A 22,363-nucleotide genomic window follows, 5' to 3' on the forward strand; every position below is an offset into this window, starting at 1 on the left:
TCGGATTTGAAGGCACTTTAAACAAGAATTTCTACTGAGTATGAAGCTTCCAGTAGTCTTTTTTATTGCTTGAGTTTTGGATAGTGCGTGAACATCGATACTGTCGCAAAAAAAGGAAAATCATTTGAGTAGATTGACAGAAGTAATGAAGCTTTGGATGTGATTTCAATGCAAAATATAATTTGTCTTTCATAGTCAAGTTTGCAATTGTTAATTCACGAAACTGACATTTTGGTTGCGATTCTTTGACATTAGTCAAACTGCTTTTTTTAACTTACTGCGAAAATCTCGTGTTCCGTGAACGCCTTTCCGGTAGTTGGCAGAGATCAGAAATTTTCAGATTTACCACCAAAACTGTAATGAAAATTCCTCTTATGTTTCTCTAAGTCGAAATATACATACCTTCCCTGTGTGTGGGCTTTAGAAGAAGTATTGATAAACCAAGTGGTTAACCAGTAACTTCTCCCTGTAATATCCGTACATTATCCAGTAAAACAGGTCATGGGAATATCCAAATTTATCAGGTAGAAGTTATCTTGATCTTACACCAAATTCTCGTGACTAATTCGCAAGAAAATGTGTAGCAGCTAGAGAGGAGAATTGAAAAATGATCTTGGGAATTAAGGGGTTAAGCGTCAAAGACACGCTATCAGACAAAAGTAACTAATTAATTGCTTTCTTTTAAATATTTAAACTCAGCAAAGGCGAACAACTGCAAAAGTCTTAAAAAAAAGGGCAGTGCAGAGAGGAAAACAAAATCTATCATACGGGGAATCGTAAGGGGTGTGCCAAACAAAATAAGCTTGTCCGGCTTAAAGACAGTTGTCTGAATGGCACAACTTTTTTGTCTCTCTGTCTTATTTATCAAGCTCGTGATAACTTCTCAATCCCAATCTATTCATTCTCCGGCGTCATATGACAGCCATATGACTTCTGTTTCATAGTTTGTGTAAACAATGAATCAATTAGTAAATTGTGTTTGAGCTATACCATTAAACGACATGCCATCTCCTTTCTATTCGTGTGACCAGAAAAAAAAAGATACTATGACATATTATACTCAAGCAAGGAGACTGATGCCCTTACAGACCCGATGGCAAGTGCAGATTTCCTCAGTTGAGTCATGATAAAGTTAACGACCTTTGACCATTCGATCCTTGGGCGTAGCTCTATTTGATATTGCGTGATAAAGCTTTGACCTACGTACTTTGAACTTTTTCAACCATCTGAAGTGTCTAGTTACGGCTGTAAACTGTCTTATGTTATCCATGAGTTTTATCTCTAGGGAGCTGTACATTCACACCGTTCTACGTTTTCAGTCTCGCACGTTCAACAGCTCCGCGTTTACAGCCCAGCACAAGTTATATACCCTCTCACAAAACATATGCATTAAGGATATCTTTTGCCGGTCGGGAAGCTTTTTGAATTTTACATTCAAGCAATTTTCAAAGGGGAGTCAAGGGTCGTCTGGGATTGCATCGGTTTCGCTTTTCTCTTTCTGTGATTGGTCCTGTAAATTTTGCGCCACCATCGCAGCCAATCAGATGAGAAAGCAAAAGCAGCTGCGTCTTGGTCACTCGTGTTTTCCCGTTCTTCGGGCAACTTGCTTGTTTAGGCTACTTGTATTACTTTCCTTCTCTCTGATTGGCAGCTGTAAGTACGGCACCGTAAGGGGCTACACAAAAACACCAGTTTGCACGAGGAAAAATATAGTCCTCATGCCATGAATACTCATGATTTTTGGCGCGTTAACTTTCGAAATAAATTGTTATATTCTGGCGATAAGATGAACAATTGGCTCTTGATTCTAACAATAGCAGGAAAAGAGATTCATCTTGTCAGAGAGTGGCAATTTTAAGAATCACCACTCAAACTCAAGTACAATTTTTCATCGTTTCATCACAGCTATTTTTGGTTTATTAACTTTGTCTCGTCTAATGATCTCTCATTCTCTGATAAGGGAATACAAAATTTTGTATAACGTCAAAAGTGCTTTTCAGAGACGAACCGTTCAATTTCTTATGACATTACCGATGCAGTTGATGCCCCGTCGGAATTCTCTCTTTTCAAAGATGATTACGTGAATAATTCTCTCCCGTGTCCTAGGTATTGTCAAAGCCAAGAAATTCATGTGAATTTCTCGAGAAATTTCTCTATAATAAATAAATGTTCCTTTGAGACTTCATGCAAAAACGTGCTCCGAGTCCAAACCCCATGAAACTACTCTTTCAGGGGTTCGATAAGCTATGGGCGTGTGCGACCCATTCACAAAGTTGACAGCTCAGTTTACTTTAAAAATGACGCTATAAAATATACAACAATCGTTTCGTAAGAGTCCAATCCGCCCCTATTTCAGACCACACCCTGTGTCTAAAATCGTTTTTCCTTCTAAACCCTTTGAGGGAATTTAGCCCCCTCTTTTCAACCCTCGACCCCCATAACATGATGGGTTTCTCTACCTTCATGCCAGTCCTCCGTGAGCAACTGACCTTTATACTGTTAAAGGGTAATGTTTAAGAAGTGAACATCGCCTTTTGCAGATGAATGTAAACAAAAATAGACATATTTCTTTCTTGCTTAAAAAAAACTTTTTAAAACCTGTTATGATTGTGCAAATTTGGGAGTAAAATTAAAACTTAAAAACATGTCATTGCATGAACGTTTGTAATACCCTTGACCGACTTAAGAAAAAAATTCGAGATAGACAATATTTTAGATGATATCAATTTTTTTGTCACGCGTCTTTAATCAGAATAAATTCTCCACCATTATTTTAGATTATGTCTCGTAAATTAAAAATTTTCACCTTTGCAAAGCGTTTTTCCTGGTATGAGAAACAAGGGAAAGGAAGGTTAAGAAGGATGCTGCATCAATTTTTCTTTCCTTGTGGTAAATTGCCTTAGTCATTTAAGTTGCAAATCTTTACATAAAGAAACTGATTCAGTCTACAACCTCGACACTAAAGGAAATTGAAAAGTATCATTTCGCCTGGTTTTTATCACCATAATAATAAAGAATTTTTTTCTGCATTAAAATAGGTAATCTGTTCGTATCCGGCAACACCCCTTAGTTCTCAAAGAAATCGACGATTTCTAGTGATTTTTATAAGATCACAAACTAGCTCATCGATAGAAATAGCACATCATCCAAGTGATCTTGGGAAATGTACAATTTTGCCAGAAATCTTGGCACGTGAGCAACGAAAGCCAAAATGGCCGATTGCTTTTGTTTGGGGGATTTTATCAGCCTCTATAGTATTCAAACTTTGCAACATGGAATCTGCAGAATGATTCACCGACTTTCGATTGAGTCGGTAAATTTTGTAATTTTACCTGGGGAGACACTGAAAGTTCCAACTACTTTAGTATAAACGTGATCTCAATTCATGTGGCATAAAGGCTACACAAAATCTTGTTTCCATCTCGTGATTGTGTTTGGCAGCGAATCATAACGTAAATAGCAATTCGTTTTTTTGAAACTTCGGCCAGTCAGCTGCTTCAATCAGGAGCTCTACTTATAAAACTAGAGCTGTCATTGAAGCAAACACTTCTTCATTTGACCAAGGACACCTTGAATCTGTCTGAGAGGAAGAAGCATTTTATCTGCACCTTGCTATAACTCTCAAATTGTAAGTTGTTCATTGTCCCTTTTCGTGTACATATTCTCTTTTCGGTATCTATTTTAATTTTCTCTCAGTCATTTATTCTTTTGAAACTAGTTTTGAAATCAATTTTAATGGAAAGCCGAACATATAATTACTATTTTTCGGTCTGAAAATGCTCTTAAGCTGAAAGTCAACTCTTGCTAAAGTGTAAGAGTATGTTAATTGCTGGTACATGAATATTGCACTACTAAGTGAGGATTTTAACACATCGAAACTCATTATTTTAGTTCCACCATGTTGGATTCAGTTGCAAATTTGGACTATGACATTTCTGCAACCAGTCAACAAAGTTTTATAAGGTATGTTCTCAACCAGACTTAGAGTTTTAGCGTTTATCAAGGCTAAACATATGCATTATTATATACAAAAACGAGAAAAATAAGCCATGATGTTCGAAAGTTGTTGTTCCAAAGATGGAACAGTGGAAATAAAAAAACCAAACTTTTTGTCCTTCGACCATGGATATTAACAATAATATACACATAATTCTGAAGAGTATTTTTAGAATTCGCGTTTACAGCGGTAAAGTAAAGGTTCGTTTAAACCCTTTGCCAGCTTTGTTTTGATGTCGAGGGTGCGAATCGACAGGCGGGGCTTGAGGTGCCCAAAAACCCTCAAGTTTTTGCTGAAAACAAATACCTTATGGTATTTGCTGCAATGCGCCAGTTCAACCGTTTCCTATGAGAAAGTTCCTTAAAAAAACCATTAGCATTTAGGTTTAGAATTTTTCGATCATCTTCTGTTTGTATCACAGTGCCATTGCAGACATGTTTCTGTCAATTTATTACTTAATTCCAGGAGGACTAATTTAACCAACTCCCTTAACGGCTAAGAAAAGATGCTTTGAAATTTGTTCTTTCCTTAGGTGAAACAGAGAGGTTTCGTTTCAATTTTCAACTTTTTTAGCACCAAAACAAGTTTGAGTACTTCCATCATAACAGACTAATTCTGTTTCTAAAACATTTTAAAAAACGATTGAAAGACAACAAGCGCAAAACTGAAATTAGAATGTATCATGTCTTTATTCATGAGTTAGTAGAAGACATTTTTTGCCAGTAAACGTACTGTCGATGTACAAACTACTCGTCAGGTGCACTTGAAACACTGAGCGTGACAGTGTTACGTGCCAGTCCTTAGTTTTGTATTTCCTTTGAAAATTATATTATAGGGAAATATCACTTTGATCCCACATTACGTCCAACAATCTCAACAACAGTGAAACAATTTGACTCTAAAATAAGACTCTAGAAAATTCGAACAGACGAGAGAATTTGGTTTAGCGGATTAGCGTAGTGCCAGAGTTTATACAAATTGCTTCGTCTCCTTACCAGCTATGCACGTTCCAGGTTTGAATCCTAGAAAAAAATAAAGACGGAGAAATTCGAACTACTTCAGGCCTGTGATAATTGCTGTGATTGGAGTAACAAAGTTCAAAAATTCAGCTTCTTTTCCCTCTTCAATCGGTTGAAAAAATCTTTATAAGTCCTTACTTGTCTATTGCGCTCTTTTGTTTAGTATTTTTTTTTCCACTTTTTTTTTGTAAGGGTGCAAAGCTCTGGATTAAAAAAAATGTGGTTTTGGTCAATTATTCTTTTAACCTATTTGAAAGCTTTCATAAATATAGAGAATATATAATATAAATGTTTAAAAAAAACGAAGATTGCTAGATGGAAACGATAAAAGTATCCATTAAAACTGGACTAAGAAAACAAAAGTCGAAGACAATGGAAAATAAGAGGGCCAAAGCACAGGAGAATAATGAATTAGGCTAATCGTTTTTTCAAGACCAGACAATAGGTATTATTTTTTCCAATTAAAATTTGTCTACAGGAAATTCAGAATGATCCAATTTTATACCCTAAGGGTTGACAACAGATAAATTAGTCACGCGAAAAAAATAACCCAATACCAAAGCTGCCCATAGGAGACCGTTGCATTGTTATTACATTGAGCGGACTGAAACCAGTAATCGCAGCAATCGGCCTGTAGCAGCTGCAAAGGACAGTTTTTATTTTTTTTCAATTTTTTTGGGTAACCAGAAAGAGGGTTTGGAAAGAAATTACGCTCACTTAGAATAAAAAGCAATAATAAAATTGTGACAATCACAAGCGCAAGCGATTTTATCACGTGCAATAAACTGATCTTCACCTTCTTTTCTTTGAGCCCCAAGATGAACATAAGACCTCGAAATTCATTCGCGAAAAGTTCTTCAGAGCAGCATTTACTGCGGTTTTGCTTGTACCATTCAATGTTGTCCACTCGGTTGAATCCCTCGCTTGCTCCATCCGCTCCCTCTAAGGGCGACGCAAACTTCATTTTCGACATCAAGAATCTGCAAAAGAGGTAACAAGAATTGTTTGTTGTAGACCAGTTTCTGTAGAGGAAATTTGTTTCGGCGATGGAAAAGTGAAACACTTAGGTAAATCAAACGAGAAGGTAGATTAAGCGCGATAGCGTGTTTTCAGGAGGCTAACATTTCGAGCGACAGCCCTTGAAGAGAGCAAAGTCTAAGCCGGCTTACAAACTTCAGTAACACGTATTGTGCTAAGATAGAGCCAAGGAGCCTTTTTTTTTCCAATAACTGCAGTGTTGTGTATTATAAATTTTTAAAGCTGAACATTTCAGTTGGTTTCACAAAAGATTTTCATATCAAATTTTTCCCCTTAAAATAACAAGCAGCAAAGTCATTGTTGGCGCTGTAAAAGGTTTGACGAAATGGCATTCGTTCCTAAATCATTGGTTTTGACTCTGCAAAAACGAACGGCCGGTTTTTATTTCCCGTTACTTGGATAAGGTATCCTACTGCTCAGGCCATGGAGATCAAACCTGAGAAATTTGTGACTAAAATCTAAACATACTTGCTCTTGTTTTTGTTTGAAACTGCATCTATTTGTAAACTGATCTTGCTGGGCTCTTTTTTTTCTAAGGGCATACAGGAAATAATCTTCATTAAACATGTTATCTGGCATACTCTTTGATCACAAAACTATAGAAGTGCAATTTTTCGATAAATTATTCCCCGTTCCCACATGACTCTCACAATCGCGAGAAAGGACTATGATTGCATGGATCAAAAGCTCTTTGGTCACTTGGCCCTAAAGATATTGGTCATCTTTTGTGTCTTATCGATAAACTAATAGTATTAAACTTATCCTATATACAGATAGTTTGCAGTTTAACACATCCAGCAGAATTAATAGAAGACCGAATCGAATAAAGGTTCATATATTTCACCTGAGAGCAAATATTTTCTTAGTTTCTATTGAGAAATAAGGACTTTGACAATAATCGGTTAAATGAGCAAGGTCTTGGCGTCCCTTTATTATACATGTTAAACAGACACAAGAAGCCGAGGTAAAATCATTAAAATTGCAAAGTATTTTAATGAAGCACACTCAAGAGCCACTCTAAGCAAATTCTTCGAGATCGTACGCTTTTCGACGGCGTTTTGAAAATTTACTGGATAATTGTTCTAGGAGGACTTTTTAGGTAGTCATCCTGGTTGAAGATGTCGATGAGATCATGATCTTTCATTTCTTCACCAAAATAACAACGATCTAGAAACTTCAAGGCATTTTTTTTAGGTCTTTCTGTTGGTCGACAAAGTTAGAGATAGTCGCAACTTGACGGTTATAGGTAAACGGCGAGAGTTGAATTTCTACAACCTCCTTTTCATACGTTCGTGCAGAGGTGGAAAATATTTCCTTTTCATCCGAATTGGAGATATCCTTTTCGTTTTTATCATCTGATGGATCTTTAAAACTCCTTGTGAAATCGAAAGATAAGCGAGATACATTTAGTCAGAGGCGATTATTAAAAATTAGCTTTTGAAACTATACAAGAAGACTTTGAGTTTTATGCTCATGCAATGAATCGATCAAAGAGCGGCTAACATGACCTCCCCTTCTAGTCAACATTGGTTACGATAAAAATTTCTCTGTTGTCATGAAAGAGTCAAATACCTCCATGAGTGTGGACGTTCCTTCAGTGAAAAAGAGATGGGCGTTTCTGTCTCTCTGATCTCGATTTCCAAAGATTTCGCATCAGAAAGCATATGACTTCTTTATCGCATAATGGGCTTGTTGTATCGGTTTTTGGCTTCTTCAATCTTTAATTTGTAACCAGATTGACCTTTAATTAATGGATAACCATACATGTTACACGAGAGTGCTTTCTAATTGGCTTTCAACGTATTAAACCTTTCTCAGACATCTCTGTTGGATTTGTAGAACGAGGAATTTCTATACTTCAACTCATTTAATTGATTTTTTTATGAATTTCCCTCTTATTTTCTGGAAATTCTTGAAAAGATAAGATTCATCAGTTTTGACGATAACTGTAAACTGTAAAAGGTCACAAAATACGTTTTTATTTCAGCTGAGTGGCTGTTGATTCGTAACTCTCATCTTTGTCTCAAAGTATAGCGTTTTAGTCATTTCGATCACTCTACGTTAGTTAATTCAGCAACACGATTGTTCATTTAGCCCTCTAATTTTTCAAGTCATTGATCTTTTCATCAATAAATTTGCTTATCTACCTCTGCCATCTTTTTTCAGCCAGGATTTAGTCTGCACGTAATTTGTCGTTTTATTTTGGAGGGTCACTTAATTATCTTGTGCTCAATTTTGCCTAAGGCCAATCTGTTCTTCGATTGTCAAAATATACAAAAAATGTGAACAGGCAGGCATAATATCTATAGATACCATAGTTAAGAAGACAGAAAATGCAAATGCCTTAAGAGCAACTTCATGATCTGTCAGGATCATCTATAGTATGTTATACTTGCTGACAAGTAAACAATTATGATCAACGTCGCGTTAATTTTCGGCAATTAAACCCGGAAAAGGTTAGCATAAAACATCTGCGGATTAATTAGATCGAGATCTTAGTGTCACCATAGATTAACGAATAAAATACACCAAAGGTTCAGAATAGCAAAGAGTAGGGAGAGTGATAGTAATGTTACTTCCACTATATTTAATAATGGTGATAAAGAGTTTACAGTTGTGATAGTAAAGATAACACTGACATTGACAATAGCGATACTTGAGTAATAACAATTGATAATAATTAACATTGATCTCCTGCAAAAAATTAATATTGGTTTATTGTTGCACAAAAATGAAGAAGAACTAAATCTATTAGAAGTATTAGTCATGAAAGTTACCCTGCATTGACACATTACACCCATACTTAAAAAAAATACACTCGAGTAAACGTTTAAGGTAAATTTAATTAAAACTATTTTGGTTTTCTTAAGCTGCAACGTATTGACATTACCAATTTACACTCTCGGCTTCGAAAATGTTTCCATAGAAAGATTCTAATCACAGAAATTTAAGGTGGGGAGGTAAAGGTAATAAAGAGAGAGAGATTCTTGGAATTTTTGTCTAAAGCTCGTCATCTCACACAATATTGATTACAGTGATAAAAATTGATAATGATAACGATGATGATTTGGATGATACTGGTACTAATTGTAACGAAAATAATTACAAAAATGGAAATTCCAGCAAGGTTCATAGTATTGTAAAAACTATAAACTTAGATTACACAATTATATGAAAACATACAGCATCTCCAACTCGTGTTCTAAAAACGGTCATCCTCGACAGGCGACTTCAGATTGTTTTAGTCTCTTGAAGCAGTTGGAGGACACAACTTTGTCGTTGGTCTCAGTTTGGTTTAGGAAATGGCAATGTAAAGTCCATCTTTCTTTTGATTATAGCTGTTCTGCTTAACAGTTATCAGTCACCAGTCTCGGGTTAGTTTCGCACCACGGTTAGTTTCTCAATAGGGAAGAATTGAGATAATTGGAAAAAATGATGGAGTACAAAGAGAAAAAAAAAAAAAAGAAATTTGATGACCAAAGACCGTATACAGTTGACCCCTTCCGCATTGGAAACATATCTAGCAGGGGTAGCTATATCATAGAAGACATACCAAAGATACCACGTCATGTTTTACATTGTTTTTTTGTTTGTTTGTTTGTTTGTTTGTTTGTTTGTTTGTTGTTTGGTAATATGTTTCTTCGGGGTAGAATAACCAAAGATAAACCAAAGATATTGTTGTAAGCAGAATTTTGCTTTTGCAACAATTGCAACTCGTCGTTTGTTGTGATCGCGTGGACTTCCAAATTGGATAAAACAAATCAAGGTGTTGGTATGGATATTCTGGTTTTTACACAATTAAGTTGTCTCAAAGTCTAATTTTATTTTTAAATATATTGACCTGTGAGCGGCTAACGGCAAACCCGTGCATTGTCAAGGTTAAGCGACTCACAAGGTGAACCAAACACAGATAAATGTACAAAACAAACAAATGTTAAACTAGGTTTGGCAGTTATATTAAGAACGTGATTCAAGGTTAGGGTGAGTCACTGTGAATCATTACAGCTCTTTTTATCTTGTATCCAGCGGAAAAGCTAGTTCGCGGTTTTGGCTTTTGTCGAAATTTGAAAAACCGATCAAGCAAGTACGGAACGGGGATGGGCATAGAATTCCTTCAGCTGACTGCACGTGATCTCCCTCTTCGCATATTTTGGCAAAACCTCAGCAAAGTGCATAACCTCTTGCATAGCCTGTAACTTACTCAACTGATACAGACGATACAAGACTAAATATAATCCATAATTATATTCTCGGTGAGCGCAACATTGTTTTCAGCAGAAAATAAAAGATAATAACTTCTGTTTCTTTAGCTGTCAACATCGCAAGTGGGGTGGAGGACTCCTGGTACGTCTGGAGAAATCATCGTCCAAAATAAACGCGTTATATTTACTTTCTGGAGATATTTCAATTTTTGCACGTGTAGTGAATTCTCAATGATTACTTTTTCACGTGAAAAAAAACTGAACTTGACTTATTTACTTCGTACATGATATTACTTTTGCCCCCGTCAAACTTTTAGTCGTCCAACTAAATCTCTGGCTTTCGTCTTCGAGGACTGCTTCTTTTATTCCCAAAACGAGTTTCACATTGATGTTAAGATTGCTGGAGGAAAGGTACACTTAAGTAACTACTTGATAGAAAAATTTTAGTCACGTCAAATTTTGAAGGGCCTCGGACGGAACATTGGCGTTGTTTGCGTTTTTCAAGAAATAACACAGAATCGTGCTTTCATGGAGTTTATTTATGAAAATTTGGCTGGGTAAAATTTTAGTGCCATGTAGGAATATCCTTTAGACAATCATTCCATCCCGAAACTCCTTTACCAGTCAGGATTTGCCGAGTGTAAGGAAATTTTGTTCTATTTAGCTATATATGACTCGCATGGAAATCAACGTTCAGATGAAGCATTTGACCAATGCCCCATTCACACCAAAGCTTAAACATGTTTAAAAGTTGTTTTGTTAAACACACTTTAATTTTTTTTTTCTTCATAGAAACTATTTAGCCGAATATTTTTGACTTGAATGTAGCACATTGGAAATGCAAGTTAGCAAGTACTTGAATCCAATGGAAAATCAAGTTTTTCAGTTCTCTGTTTATAATTTTCATTCAATGAAAACCAGTTTAACAAAACATGTTTTGCTGGTGTGAATGGGGTATAAGTTACAGACGTTCTAGAACGCACTTCTGCTCAACGATGGTTAGAATGTGTTGGGTTAGCTGGCCCTAAGCTGGCCCTCGTTTAAACATTTGGTAATTTGTGCTAGGATCTTTATTTGTAGCCGACGCTTGCGGTGTAGCACTTATTGTCTTTTGACGTCTTCTGTGCCTCTATTAGAAGCCAAAAGCGTACGAACTTGTTATGTGTTCGAAACCCGCGCAGAAAAATTCATTATACTTAGGTAATTGTTACTAGACTTCAATGCATGGGAGGAAACTGCGTAGCGTTATGTTGAAAATTCTGAAAGGTGTTCGTTTTGACACATAATTTTCTATTAAATAATACTTTTCGGACTTAAAAGATGATATTTACTAGGGTGTGGCATCTTCAAATTGTCACTTGAAGTCAGAAAGCTAGGTACGTCTTACAAACGAGTTTTTCCGCGAAACTTTCCAGCTGGGAGTTTGACGTTGTCACCTTCTCAAGTTGGGTTGCTTCTTGTAACCGAGTGCGTCTTAAAGCCAAATAACCGCATATAAGCATTTTCAACAACAAGTATTTCAGAGTCGTCTAATTTGATCAATGTTGAAATTGTATGGTTAAAATCCCGAATTTTGTGCGGCATGCAAAGTTTTAATACTGGAAATTATCAGCTCTAAAGGGGGGAGAATGTGGATATAAAAATCTACTCTTAGTGTGAAAACCATGGTTTTCTTAAAGTATAAAAGATCATATCTTGGGCGGTTTTTCTCAGTCAGTGAATATCCTATAAGGTATTGACAATTTTTTGCATCAAAATTGTTAATTGTAGACATTAGGAATACTACAAGGCTGAGCGTGGAGCGAATTTTACTGAACACGAGACTCATGTCCCGTTACAATAATTTAAACATCCAACATAACGATAACACAAGTTTACTCGATAATTTTTTTCCATGTCGTAGATAATTTGAATCCTACTTCAGTTACCCGAGCAACTAAAAAACGCCTTCATATGGAGCAAAACAGCAAAGTTAATCAACCGATTTTCCAGAATTACCTATATGAGAGATGTATGCAATATGCTCACAGCACGCGGTAAAGATATCATGATTTAGAAGTCTGAAAAATTTCGCTATTTCATCAGTTTCTATATAGTAAATTTCAGTTCAAATTCTATTAAATCCCAAATCTAGTATTTGAGTTTTGGAGTTTGAAGCTCCAGTTTTGTATTTGATCAAACAATCACCTTAAATGAACCACTCGCGTCTTGCTGCCTCCGAATTAAAAGGTTCTATGGCAGACGATTGTATATTGAAGTTTGACAATCAGTTGTCCAGATCAGTTCAGGTACAATTTCCTAAAAACGCAAAGAGAGGTAGATCTATCAGTAGTTCCAACATCTTAATCCTTCAGTTAACTTGAGTTTTGCTATTTTACTGCTTACCTTTTGGTGTGGTGATGATATACCACGCGCTCTACGATATTTCGCTGGGACAATATATCGATGGAGCGATGTATCGCAAGAACGAAACATTGCAAAAAAAGCCCCAAAATCTCGCCGATTTATTGCTCTAACGTGTCGATAAAAAGCGCCATATATCGGCGGCGATATTTCGGAAGAAAAAAGCGCAATATTTGACGATGATCGTTTGCAATACTTTTGCGCAGTGCTGTAAATAATGATGATAATACATTAATTGTGGTTTTGATTTTAAAAAATCAGGAATTCAGCGATCAGCTCCACAAAAGTGTTTAAGTGGATATAACTTTTGCGGATCAAATAAGAACTTTTGACTCAATGGACATTTTCTAGTTGTTAAAAAGAGGATGAAATAGCGGTGCGAAAACACGGATATCATTTTCGAGTCATTAAAAGCTATATTTCACGATCAGAGGCAGCAAGTGAGAAAAATGCTGTCTTCTCTAGCACGGAGAAAAAAATTACTTCTTCCTTTTTTTTCTTATCATTTAAACCAAAAAAGGGAAAGCAGAAAGTGTTTTGCAAATTCTTACACAAGCCCTATGGGTGAAATTTAGTTTAATTTGGTTTTTCACCTTCTTTCTTCATATGAAAGGAGCCTTGAAAAATTTTAAGGTTTTTATGGTTTTCGCTTCTGTTCCTCTGAAAGAGATTTTATATCAGCTTCAGAGAATCTCTTCATCGCTTGCCATGTTTCAGTGATTGTTTGCGCAGACAACTGTGCAAAAGCTTAAAACTAAGTTATCAACTGATACCCTCACCTGCATACGCGTTACTCTGGTCTCGGATGAAGTATTGTGCGGATTCAGTATGCGAATGGCTCAATTTCTAGTAAAAAAAATCGTTTCTATGTTATAGAGACCAACATTTACATCCCATTAGAGCACAGGGATCGATTCGCATACGTTGGGGCTTTTCTGATAAATCTCTTGAATTGTATGGGCTATCTGGTAGACATGATTCCCTTTCTTCACAATCTATCGACATTTTTCACAGATCATTCATGGGGTGAAGCAGTTTTAACAAAATAGGGCACATTTTCCTTAGTAGAGCAAGACTGAAATGAAAATGATCACAACAGCCAATCACAACAAAATAAAATATTATAAGGAGCCAATAAGAAATCGAATAGAACTGCCTCAAGCGAGGGAAAACGTGATAACAGTCGCCAAATTGCATTTTGTTCTAGTTTTGTATTTTATTGGTTAAGATACCAACTCAAGTTTTCTATAAAAATCACACAGTGAAGTAATGCAAAGACATTACAATGTCATCGTTCTCTCGATACTTGAATGAAAATTTTCCTGACGCTCGTCGCTATAAGAATAACAGAAGCTTCAGTGAGAAGTATGTCTGAAAAGGCAGAATTATTTTTGGCGTCCAGTGCAGTTTGTACGATGTATATGTAAATTTTTACTTATCTCCACGCAGAATGCTTCCGTAAAAATAAGTTCTAAAAGTAAATTGTCAATTGCCAGTTATCTTTTTTGATTAGGAAAGGACAATTTCTATTAAGTTTCAAAACTTTCGCTAATATTTATTACCAATAACCGCCAATTTGTGTAATTTTGCGGATCTTTTTTTCCTCATGCACATGACATCAGGAAAATCGTCAATATTTGAGAATGAAGGCGAGATTTTCAACGCTGACTGGAGTAATAATGCACATGAAAAATTACGCGCTTCTGATTGGCTGAAAACGAATGCATTCTCACGTAACCGCGTGCAAAGTTGTAACATGAGTGCAAACTACAAAGTAATAACATGATTTCTCCTGCAATTTGGTGTAATAAGCACTAGTAAATTTGTCAAAGACTACAAATTCTAGAGAAAGATGTTTTTGGTCTTGTCACGAGCGTGAGCAAAACAAAAATTCTGAGTCCTCATGAGGAATCGAGCCTCAAACCCTCTGATTCCGCGCTCCAATGCCCTACCATTGAGCCACAAAGACTCCACGGTGGAGGCGGCCCATTACGAAGTTCATATTACGCGCGTCCTGCATGAGGATCAGCAATGTCGATAGCGTAATGTTTGTAGATGGAATAAGAGAGATGGTAAGGTTTGAGCTCGGTAAAGAAGTAAAGAAAGATGTTTATCGTCTTGTCACGAGCATGGGACAAATAAAAATTTATTCGTGCTTATTAACACCAAGTTGCGCTCGAAATCATGTCATTACCTGTGGATTAATTACCGTCAGCTAAATTCTCACAATTAACTGAAATAGCAGAGCTTTCTTTTTGTCTCTGAGACTTTCGCCATTATACATTTCATAAAACGTTTTTAGTTTGGTAGCAACTTAGTTATTTATATGTATATATGCCCAAGTTAAGCTATGATGATCCTCTCACGCAAGTTTCAATGGTAGCAAATGCAGTAAAGAAGCCTGGGCGAGATTCGAACCATGTCCCTTAGATAGTTGATGGCTACTAGCAACTTTGCTAAGAATCCACTCGTTGGTAGCGAGGCAAATGAACTTTTGTTACTATTGCAATACTTGAAATTAACGGCGCGTTCTTCGACACCAGCTGTAGATAAATTGCCCTCAGTTAAATTCCCACAATGAAGTGAAAAAGCAGTAGCTTTCTTTTTGTCTCTAAGACTTTGGATATCATCGTGAGAACAGACAGGTCTGGGTATCGCACCAAATTCTTTTGTCAAATTTACAAAAAACTATATGGCAGTTAGAAAGGAGAATTTCTCATTCGATCTTGGTAATTAAAAGCAGTTTTGCGCGGCGCCATAAAATATGTTTTACATCCTCTTCACGTGTAGCCAATCACCCTGTCAAATTGATAGCTAGAAGGGTGTGGGGGCGTCTAATTAATGGCATTTCGTTTTCAATACTCTGACATAAGGGTTATGATGTAACTTGAGGATGACATCAAAAGCAAGCCGTTTTCTGGCATAGCAAGGCAATATAATTAATTACGTGATACACTCTTGAATATGGCGCTCTTCAACAGGATATATTTAGACGTAATCAATATCACTTTGCACGACTTCATATCTGGAACTGATTTCATGGATCTGTAAACAAAAAAATATATTGGATGTTGTATTCAAACCAAGAGAATGTTTGCTTCGAGATTTAATCTAGATAATTTTATCGGTATCTCAGACTTCTTGATTTCATTTCTACCAAATTAAATGCTTCCATATTCGGTCAAAAGTAGTATGCTTGGTCTTTAAAAGCAATCCTATTTCGAAGTTGCGGGAAATTTATCCATTGTGCGCACAGCATCCTGACTCAAACCTTAAGGAAAATGGTGGAAGAAGAAATTCCTATATACAATTTTAATTGTACTTTTTCAAATCACATCGAGTTACTCAAGTTATTTTCGAAAAGGTGATTTTAAATGTCTTTGTAGCATGTATTGTTCGAATTTCAGTTTTATGTGATGTGTGGCGGCCCACTTTGTGTCGAGGCGCAAGCCTGAAGTTTGGTACTGCGTGAAATCCAACAAAAGCTTGATTGTTCTTATTCAGTGAATTACAGAGTTTTAATTTAACGATATCTTGTATGTTTCGTCTTCTGAATACAACTTATTATAAGGTTTCTTCAAATTGGTTCCAGAACGAATGATATTTGAATGCACTGCGCGTGCTCTACCTTAATTACTGTCGTGGCTTTCGACCATGACCAATAGCAAAGATAATTACTGGGATACCTGTGGTAGCCCAGTCATAAAATGCCTTTGTTTTTTTGTCTTTTTTTTTTTTTTTTTTTTCCTCCGCCACAAAATGGAAAAATTGCGCAATAGTACCTAGAGTTCATTGGGCCCTCAACACCATGACAACTAACTGTGATCCAATGAGGGTGAAGATGTTCACATGCTGATCACGTGTTATCTTCATGATGATTGACGTTGTCATGCATGGACAGATCCGGGTCACATGACGAGCACGAGATTTTCTTTTGTCGGTCGTGTCGTATTTCAACGTGTTTGGATTACGATCACCTGAAGCGTTATAGCGCAAACGCTCGAAATACTTACAGACGCATACACAAGTCGTATTGTTCGCGGCCAGTCCACACTAAAAGATGTTATTGAGCGGTAATTTTGGACCGGATTGAGTCGCGAACTGTGTATCCGTTGTAGTTTCTGGTGATTTCTGCCGTTTTAAGCTTGCTTTACCATCACTGTTATTCACATCATCTACTTTTATTACGTTGGTAAAATCTGTACAGACATCACACAAACCAACTCGCGCACAAAATAAGAAGAGTATATTGAAGGCTTGAAATTATATTACGATCGATTTTCATCAAGAAATGGGCCAGGAATTTTCCACATATAGTGCAAATAATCGTGAAGGCTGATCGAAGAAAAGCGATTGCGTGACGCTCGGTAAGCTGTAAGATGACATGTTATTATTTACCAGACGTAAAAACTCTTCAGATTCTCAGTCTGCATTTTGTACCCACTCTGCAGTCTCCAGTCTATATTTTGTATCCGGTCTGCTGTCTGCATTTTGTACTAACAGGTATCTGTGGCACCAATACAGTTTACTTTTGGTTACATTTATTCGCACAACACACATAATCTACCACAAAATACCTGTGTGTGAGGTAATTCGACATTTTCGTTCTTTTCCACGTTAATACTCTTCTTTCCTTTTGTAAGAATGTAGACCACAAGTAATCCACCCACCCTACAAAAAATAACTCTTGCATGCATATCATGCCTATGTTTTAAAATAGGTGTATGCCCTTAGCCAGACTTGAGCTCACTATTTCAGTATACTAATCCGACACCCGTAGTATCACTACACTTGATTCCAAGGATCCAGTACCATCCAGGTATCCCAGTTACCCTGCTCACAGGGTCTAGTTAAAATAATAAAAGAAAGTTTGCCGGCATATCACATTTCTAACCTTCTTTGCCAAGTGGTTTACAATATTGAACACGCCTCCGGTCAATAATTTGCCATTTGATGACATGTTTTATGAGATCTATCTAAAGAGGTCATCGAGTAACTCGCGTGCCATGGTTGTGGTTGAATAATACAGTTTCAACTTCGACTCAACAATTATATCACAGTTCACAGCTCAGCTCGTCTTATCTTCAATAATTGTTTTGACTGGAATATTGTTGAAAATCTAGAATTTACGCAAACTGTTTTGAAAGTACTTTTATCTTAGGCAATGCAATATTTTTCTCGTACAACATATTTTCGTCGTTCGTCAACCGTCCCCTTCCCCCCCTCCCCCTTCCCGGCTTTCCAGCCCAATCCCAAAGGCTGTATTCAATGGAAAGGACTAAGAGAGATTCACGATTTACGACAACAGTAAAACCGACATTCCCTCTCAAAAAGCCTCACTTTATGAGCAAAAGCTTATTACCCTATAACTTCCAAGGATTGCACTTGCATTTATATAGCGGAATTAAAAATAGACAGGGAATCCCCGACCTCTACGTATTATTTTATGAGAATAGAATGATCTGATTGGCGAAGAAATCATCGCGTAAACAATTTGTGTCCACTGATTGGTCAGAAACGGACTGCTCCGATTTCGTGCAATGTCATCAAAATGTTATACGACGTCATAGTTACCGCGTGTCCGTCTAGCTTTGAGATCGGGGATTTAGTGGATTAGAAAAGGTACGACTTTTATGTTTTAAATGCACAGCTGAAACAACAGTCAGATTTGTTTCCCCTCCATAATTTTGCTGAAGTCGATATCGTAACTAAATGGCGTCATGTCGGAGTGCTGTGAGAAGTTATTGAGCTTTTAACCTAGGTAAACAATCCCGTGGCGCCGCTGCGATGTAAATCTCTTTGTCCGTCCACGCTTCCCTTGAAGCTTTTAACGGCGTACTTCCTCTTTACAACGTTCGATCCAAACTGAAGGACTCTTGCAGGAAATAGAAAATCAGTCGAGTGAAAGTGTAGTTTTGACTAGAACGCACGTCAAGTAACGGAAAGAGACGCAATCAGGAATTGTTTTGGTTTTATTCAATGAAAGAGTGCTCAGGGTCATGTTACGTTAATCGGAAGCTCTACTTGTTGAGCCTACAACACTTTCGTTATCACTACACAAGTTGCAAGCATTTTAATCGGTGAATACTGATTCGTGTTTCCATGGTAGTTACTCCAAGTCGATTTTCATCCATGTTGTGGCACACAATATCAATATATGTCTACACCGGTCGTTTGACTTATCGGAACCATTAGTGCTTTGCCAAACAGGAAATCTGAACCGATAGGAATAACTGATGAATTGATTTAGAACGGCACGTTTCTATAATCCAGGTCTTACAAAGCGTTTCTCCAGTTTTCGATTTTTGAATAGTTAATCGTTGTTCTTCGGTTAGATATTTCTTTTTTCGTCGATCGATTTCTGTCGCTTGTTAAGGGATGAGTCGTTCCTTCGCGAGTTCATGTTCATTACAGTACGTAAACGTCATGATTTAATTGTATGAACATCTAGCGTCGTAAGAGAATATGAGACTATATGACGATATTCTTCATTTTTTTAAATTTCTGTTCAGAGCGGGGATTAATTTTGGTTACGTGAAAAGAGGCCTTGGTGGAGATCTTGCATCACGTTCCACTGTGCCAAACAAAATGGTGGATAATGTTGAACCGACGATTAACACTCTTCTGCATGATAAACATTATAAACACCTTCTCGATGATGTTCGGGGGGACGAGAATCCTTCATGGTAAGTACGTTAATTTTGCGTAGCTCTTCATCGAGTGACTTGAGCCAAAGCGAAGCCATGTACTTTTGGGAATTATGTATACTATCATATGTCCATCGCTTCACTTCGATCAACGATTCACATACTGAAGCGTATCTGCATTTTTATTATCATTATTATTATTTTCTTTCGTCGTATCTCATCAATTGAGAAATATCTCTTCAACTTACAGATACTTAGAAGTGGATTTGCGTAGTCAATCAGTGTATTAGATGTTTACTATTTTTGGTCCCGATCAGGATCTATTGCTCAGGCTTGACTTGGAGTCGCGCCCTGTTGTTTTCGTTTCGTTTCCTGATGCAATATCATTGCAATAATACTCTGCAACTGTCTTCTTGACGCAAAACATACACAGGGCTGATGCCCTACTTATATTTTCACTCAGCGGATCGTTTTACCCCCTTTTTTTTCTAAATCGACGAATGCAATATCGACAAGATTGTTATAGATATTGGCTAATGAACTTGTCAAAGTTGACACGGTAGAGTATCGTGTGCGAATGAAAGTCACGCTTTCTTTGGATTTTGTCTGTATTCTGTCACGTGAATATCACACGCGGGTCAAACTTATGAATGCATCTTGTGAGTGCTATAGATCACGTCAAGTTAAAATCCACAAGCGAATTATTTCATCAGAAAGGTGAACTTAAAGTATTAAAACGATTGGGACTTCCTTGCTGTAAATAATAAGATGGACCGTAGGATCAAATCTGAAAAACCCAGGTTAGATTCATTACCTCTAGGAAGAGCAACTGTGTAGCAAATGCTTTTAATTATTATTTGTTCCATCTTTTAGAAACACATCCAACTTAATGTTCAAATTATAATTAAGTGGTATGTTAACTTAGTCACAAGTTAAATGTGTTTGGAGGAAAGATTCTACATGATAAACAATCGCAAAACACTATTGCACTGCATCCCTCACTTTGTGTTTACTGTTGAAAACTACTGTCATAGATTTTCAGGAAAACTGCATTGAGTTCATGGGGATTTAATTTTTCTGGTAAGGGTCTTTGAAAATTCCCTAACCCACCCTTGTTAAGTTTTGCAGCCAAAAAAAGTTGCCATAGGGTAAGAATTGGGTTTAAATGCCCTCTTTTTCTTTCTCTAAATTGAACAGCATTTGACATTTTATTGAAATCATCTTTTGGACATTAGCCCTTGTGGTTGCAAAACAACATGATATCACCATCAGAAATAACACTCGACTTTGTGACAGCCCAAATTACCTATTTTGGTTATACTTTGATTTTCATTTTGAAACAAGGAGGAAAGTGTTTAATCTGTTGAAAACTTAATATTAATTTACAAAATGATATTTTGCAATATACTTTTATTACAGTTTTTTTCTCGTCCCACACCTGTGGTCACAAAGGTGTTCCAAATTTGGTTGCAAAGTTCAACTTGGCAATGCATCATACCATTTCGACCCTTACACTTTTCATATCTGATCAATGATTCTCTCCTTTGGTGGAATGGATTTCCTAGCAAATTAGTTTAGGAAATATGGTGTTACACAGTTTAATATTGAGATATAATTTTATCACTGATGGACTTTTCTCTACTCAAATTAAAACTTTTAGGCGAAGTTACTTTTTCATCACCTCTGAGAGGAGGTTGGGGTTAGTTAATAGCCAATCCTGTGTGACTCTTCTTATTTCAATTCAACCCTCAGACTCCCAAGATCTGATTGTGAATATTTCTCTCTAGCTGCTACATATTTCTTTGTAAGTTAGGTACAAGAATTTGGTTTTAGATCATAATATTAAGTATAAAAATTCTCATCACCTGTTTTAAGGATAATATATGGATATTATTGGGAGAAGTTACTTGTTAATCACTTCTGGGAGTAAAGGTATATCAAGTGTGAAAGTCAGTTTTGCTATGGTATAATTCCAGCCCTCTCTTCAACCTGACTTCCAATTCTGCTGCTATAAAAAGCGGCAAGTGCAGTTGTTAGTATTGTTGTGCAAGCTCGTTAGTTATCCAGTTGATTGACTGACGTGCCACTTATGCTGAGAGAAAGGAGCTTGTCAGTTTTACAAGGCTTTATTTAGTGATGACTTTGACAAACCTACTTTGCGATCAAACAATACTTGTCAAACCAGTGTGGACTTGCCCAAAACCACAAGCGAAATGCAACATCAGCAACTTTTTTTAGTGATGTTCTTAAGTACTACTTGTGCAAACTCCTACATCTAGTGGCAGAGTATCGTTTATCAAAGAATTATGTTGTACATGTATGACTTGTTTTGAGGCATTTATTGAAAGCATCAAAGATTTTTACTAGTTATCAACCAAATGGGTGACAAATCATATGTTGGTGTAACTTGAAGGGTTTTACAATCTTTGTTTGACTGAATTTCTTCATTCTCTTTAATTGTTTTGAGGGTAAACAAATTGAAGTTGTTTTTTTTCCTTTGTTGTGTAATTTTTTGTCAGTACAAAAAAACTGTGGTCAAATGCAGGAAGTTGTTGTTGTCCTCTAGAAAGTCAGGAAGTTCATTAAATAGCCCAAGGTTAATGACAATTTTTTTTGTCCTTATCTTACCTTATAGCTGTCTATTGTCAGGTATTAAAAAAAAAAGTGTGTTGCCAATTGAGTTGTTATTTATTCAAACATGCTCTCATGAAAGACATGTTATGAAAGAGTTAAGTCAAGAAAGTCTTAAATAAGGTGTTTACCGCTAGAACAGAATTTAAAGTTTGTTTTCTTGCCAAAATCCTGAAGATCACCTGTTGCTAAGTGGATTAAATTTCTTTTGTTGTCTGATGAGTTTAACTTAGCAGTAGTATTACATAAGAGATAAGAAAAGTGTCAGATAGTGTTGAGGCCTTCCAACATTCATCAGATTAACTTCTTTGTTGTTAGAAGTCAACTTTGCCTAGGTCAACAGTGGTAGATATCAGGTTTCTATTGTGTCTTATTGTTTTTCTATAATGTCAGTGGTTGCAGAAACAATGGCTTTTGTATTTCTCA

General features: G+C 36.6%; 1 protein-coding gene across 17 annotated transcripts in view; it reads left to right on the forward strand.

Moving 5' to 3' along the window:
• LOC113681765 (tumor protein p73) overlaps window positions 1-22,363 on the forward strand; it is a 47,259-nt gene that overhangs the window by 15,581 nt on the left and 9,315 nt on the right. For 4 of the 17 annotated variants that reach the window (XM_089187111.1, XM_089187115.1, XM_089187114.1 and 1 more), the window contains exon 2: window positions 19,172-19,345. In XM_089187111.1, the coding sequence (XP_089043237.1) occupies window positions 19,248-19,345 (98 nt within the window). In that variant the 5' untranslated portion in view covers window positions 19,172-19,247. Of the gene's footprint in view, window positions 1-3,521; window positions 3,629-3,891; window positions 3,964-5,826; window positions 6,008-18,174; window positions 18,421-18,479; window positions 19,073-19,171; window positions 19,346-22,363 lie in introns of those variants that run through there. The other 13 variants (XM_089187107.1, XM_089187106.1, XM_089187101.1 and 10 more) reach the window with 9 other exon arrangements.

This window comes from Pocillopora damicornis, chromosome 11 (genome assembly GCF_964200805.1).
Source record: "Pocillopora damicornis chromosome 11, jaPocDami1.2, whole genome shotgun sequence".
NCBI lineage: Eukaryota > Metazoa > Cnidaria > Anthozoa > Scleractinia > Pocilloporidae > Pocillopora > Pocillopora damicornis.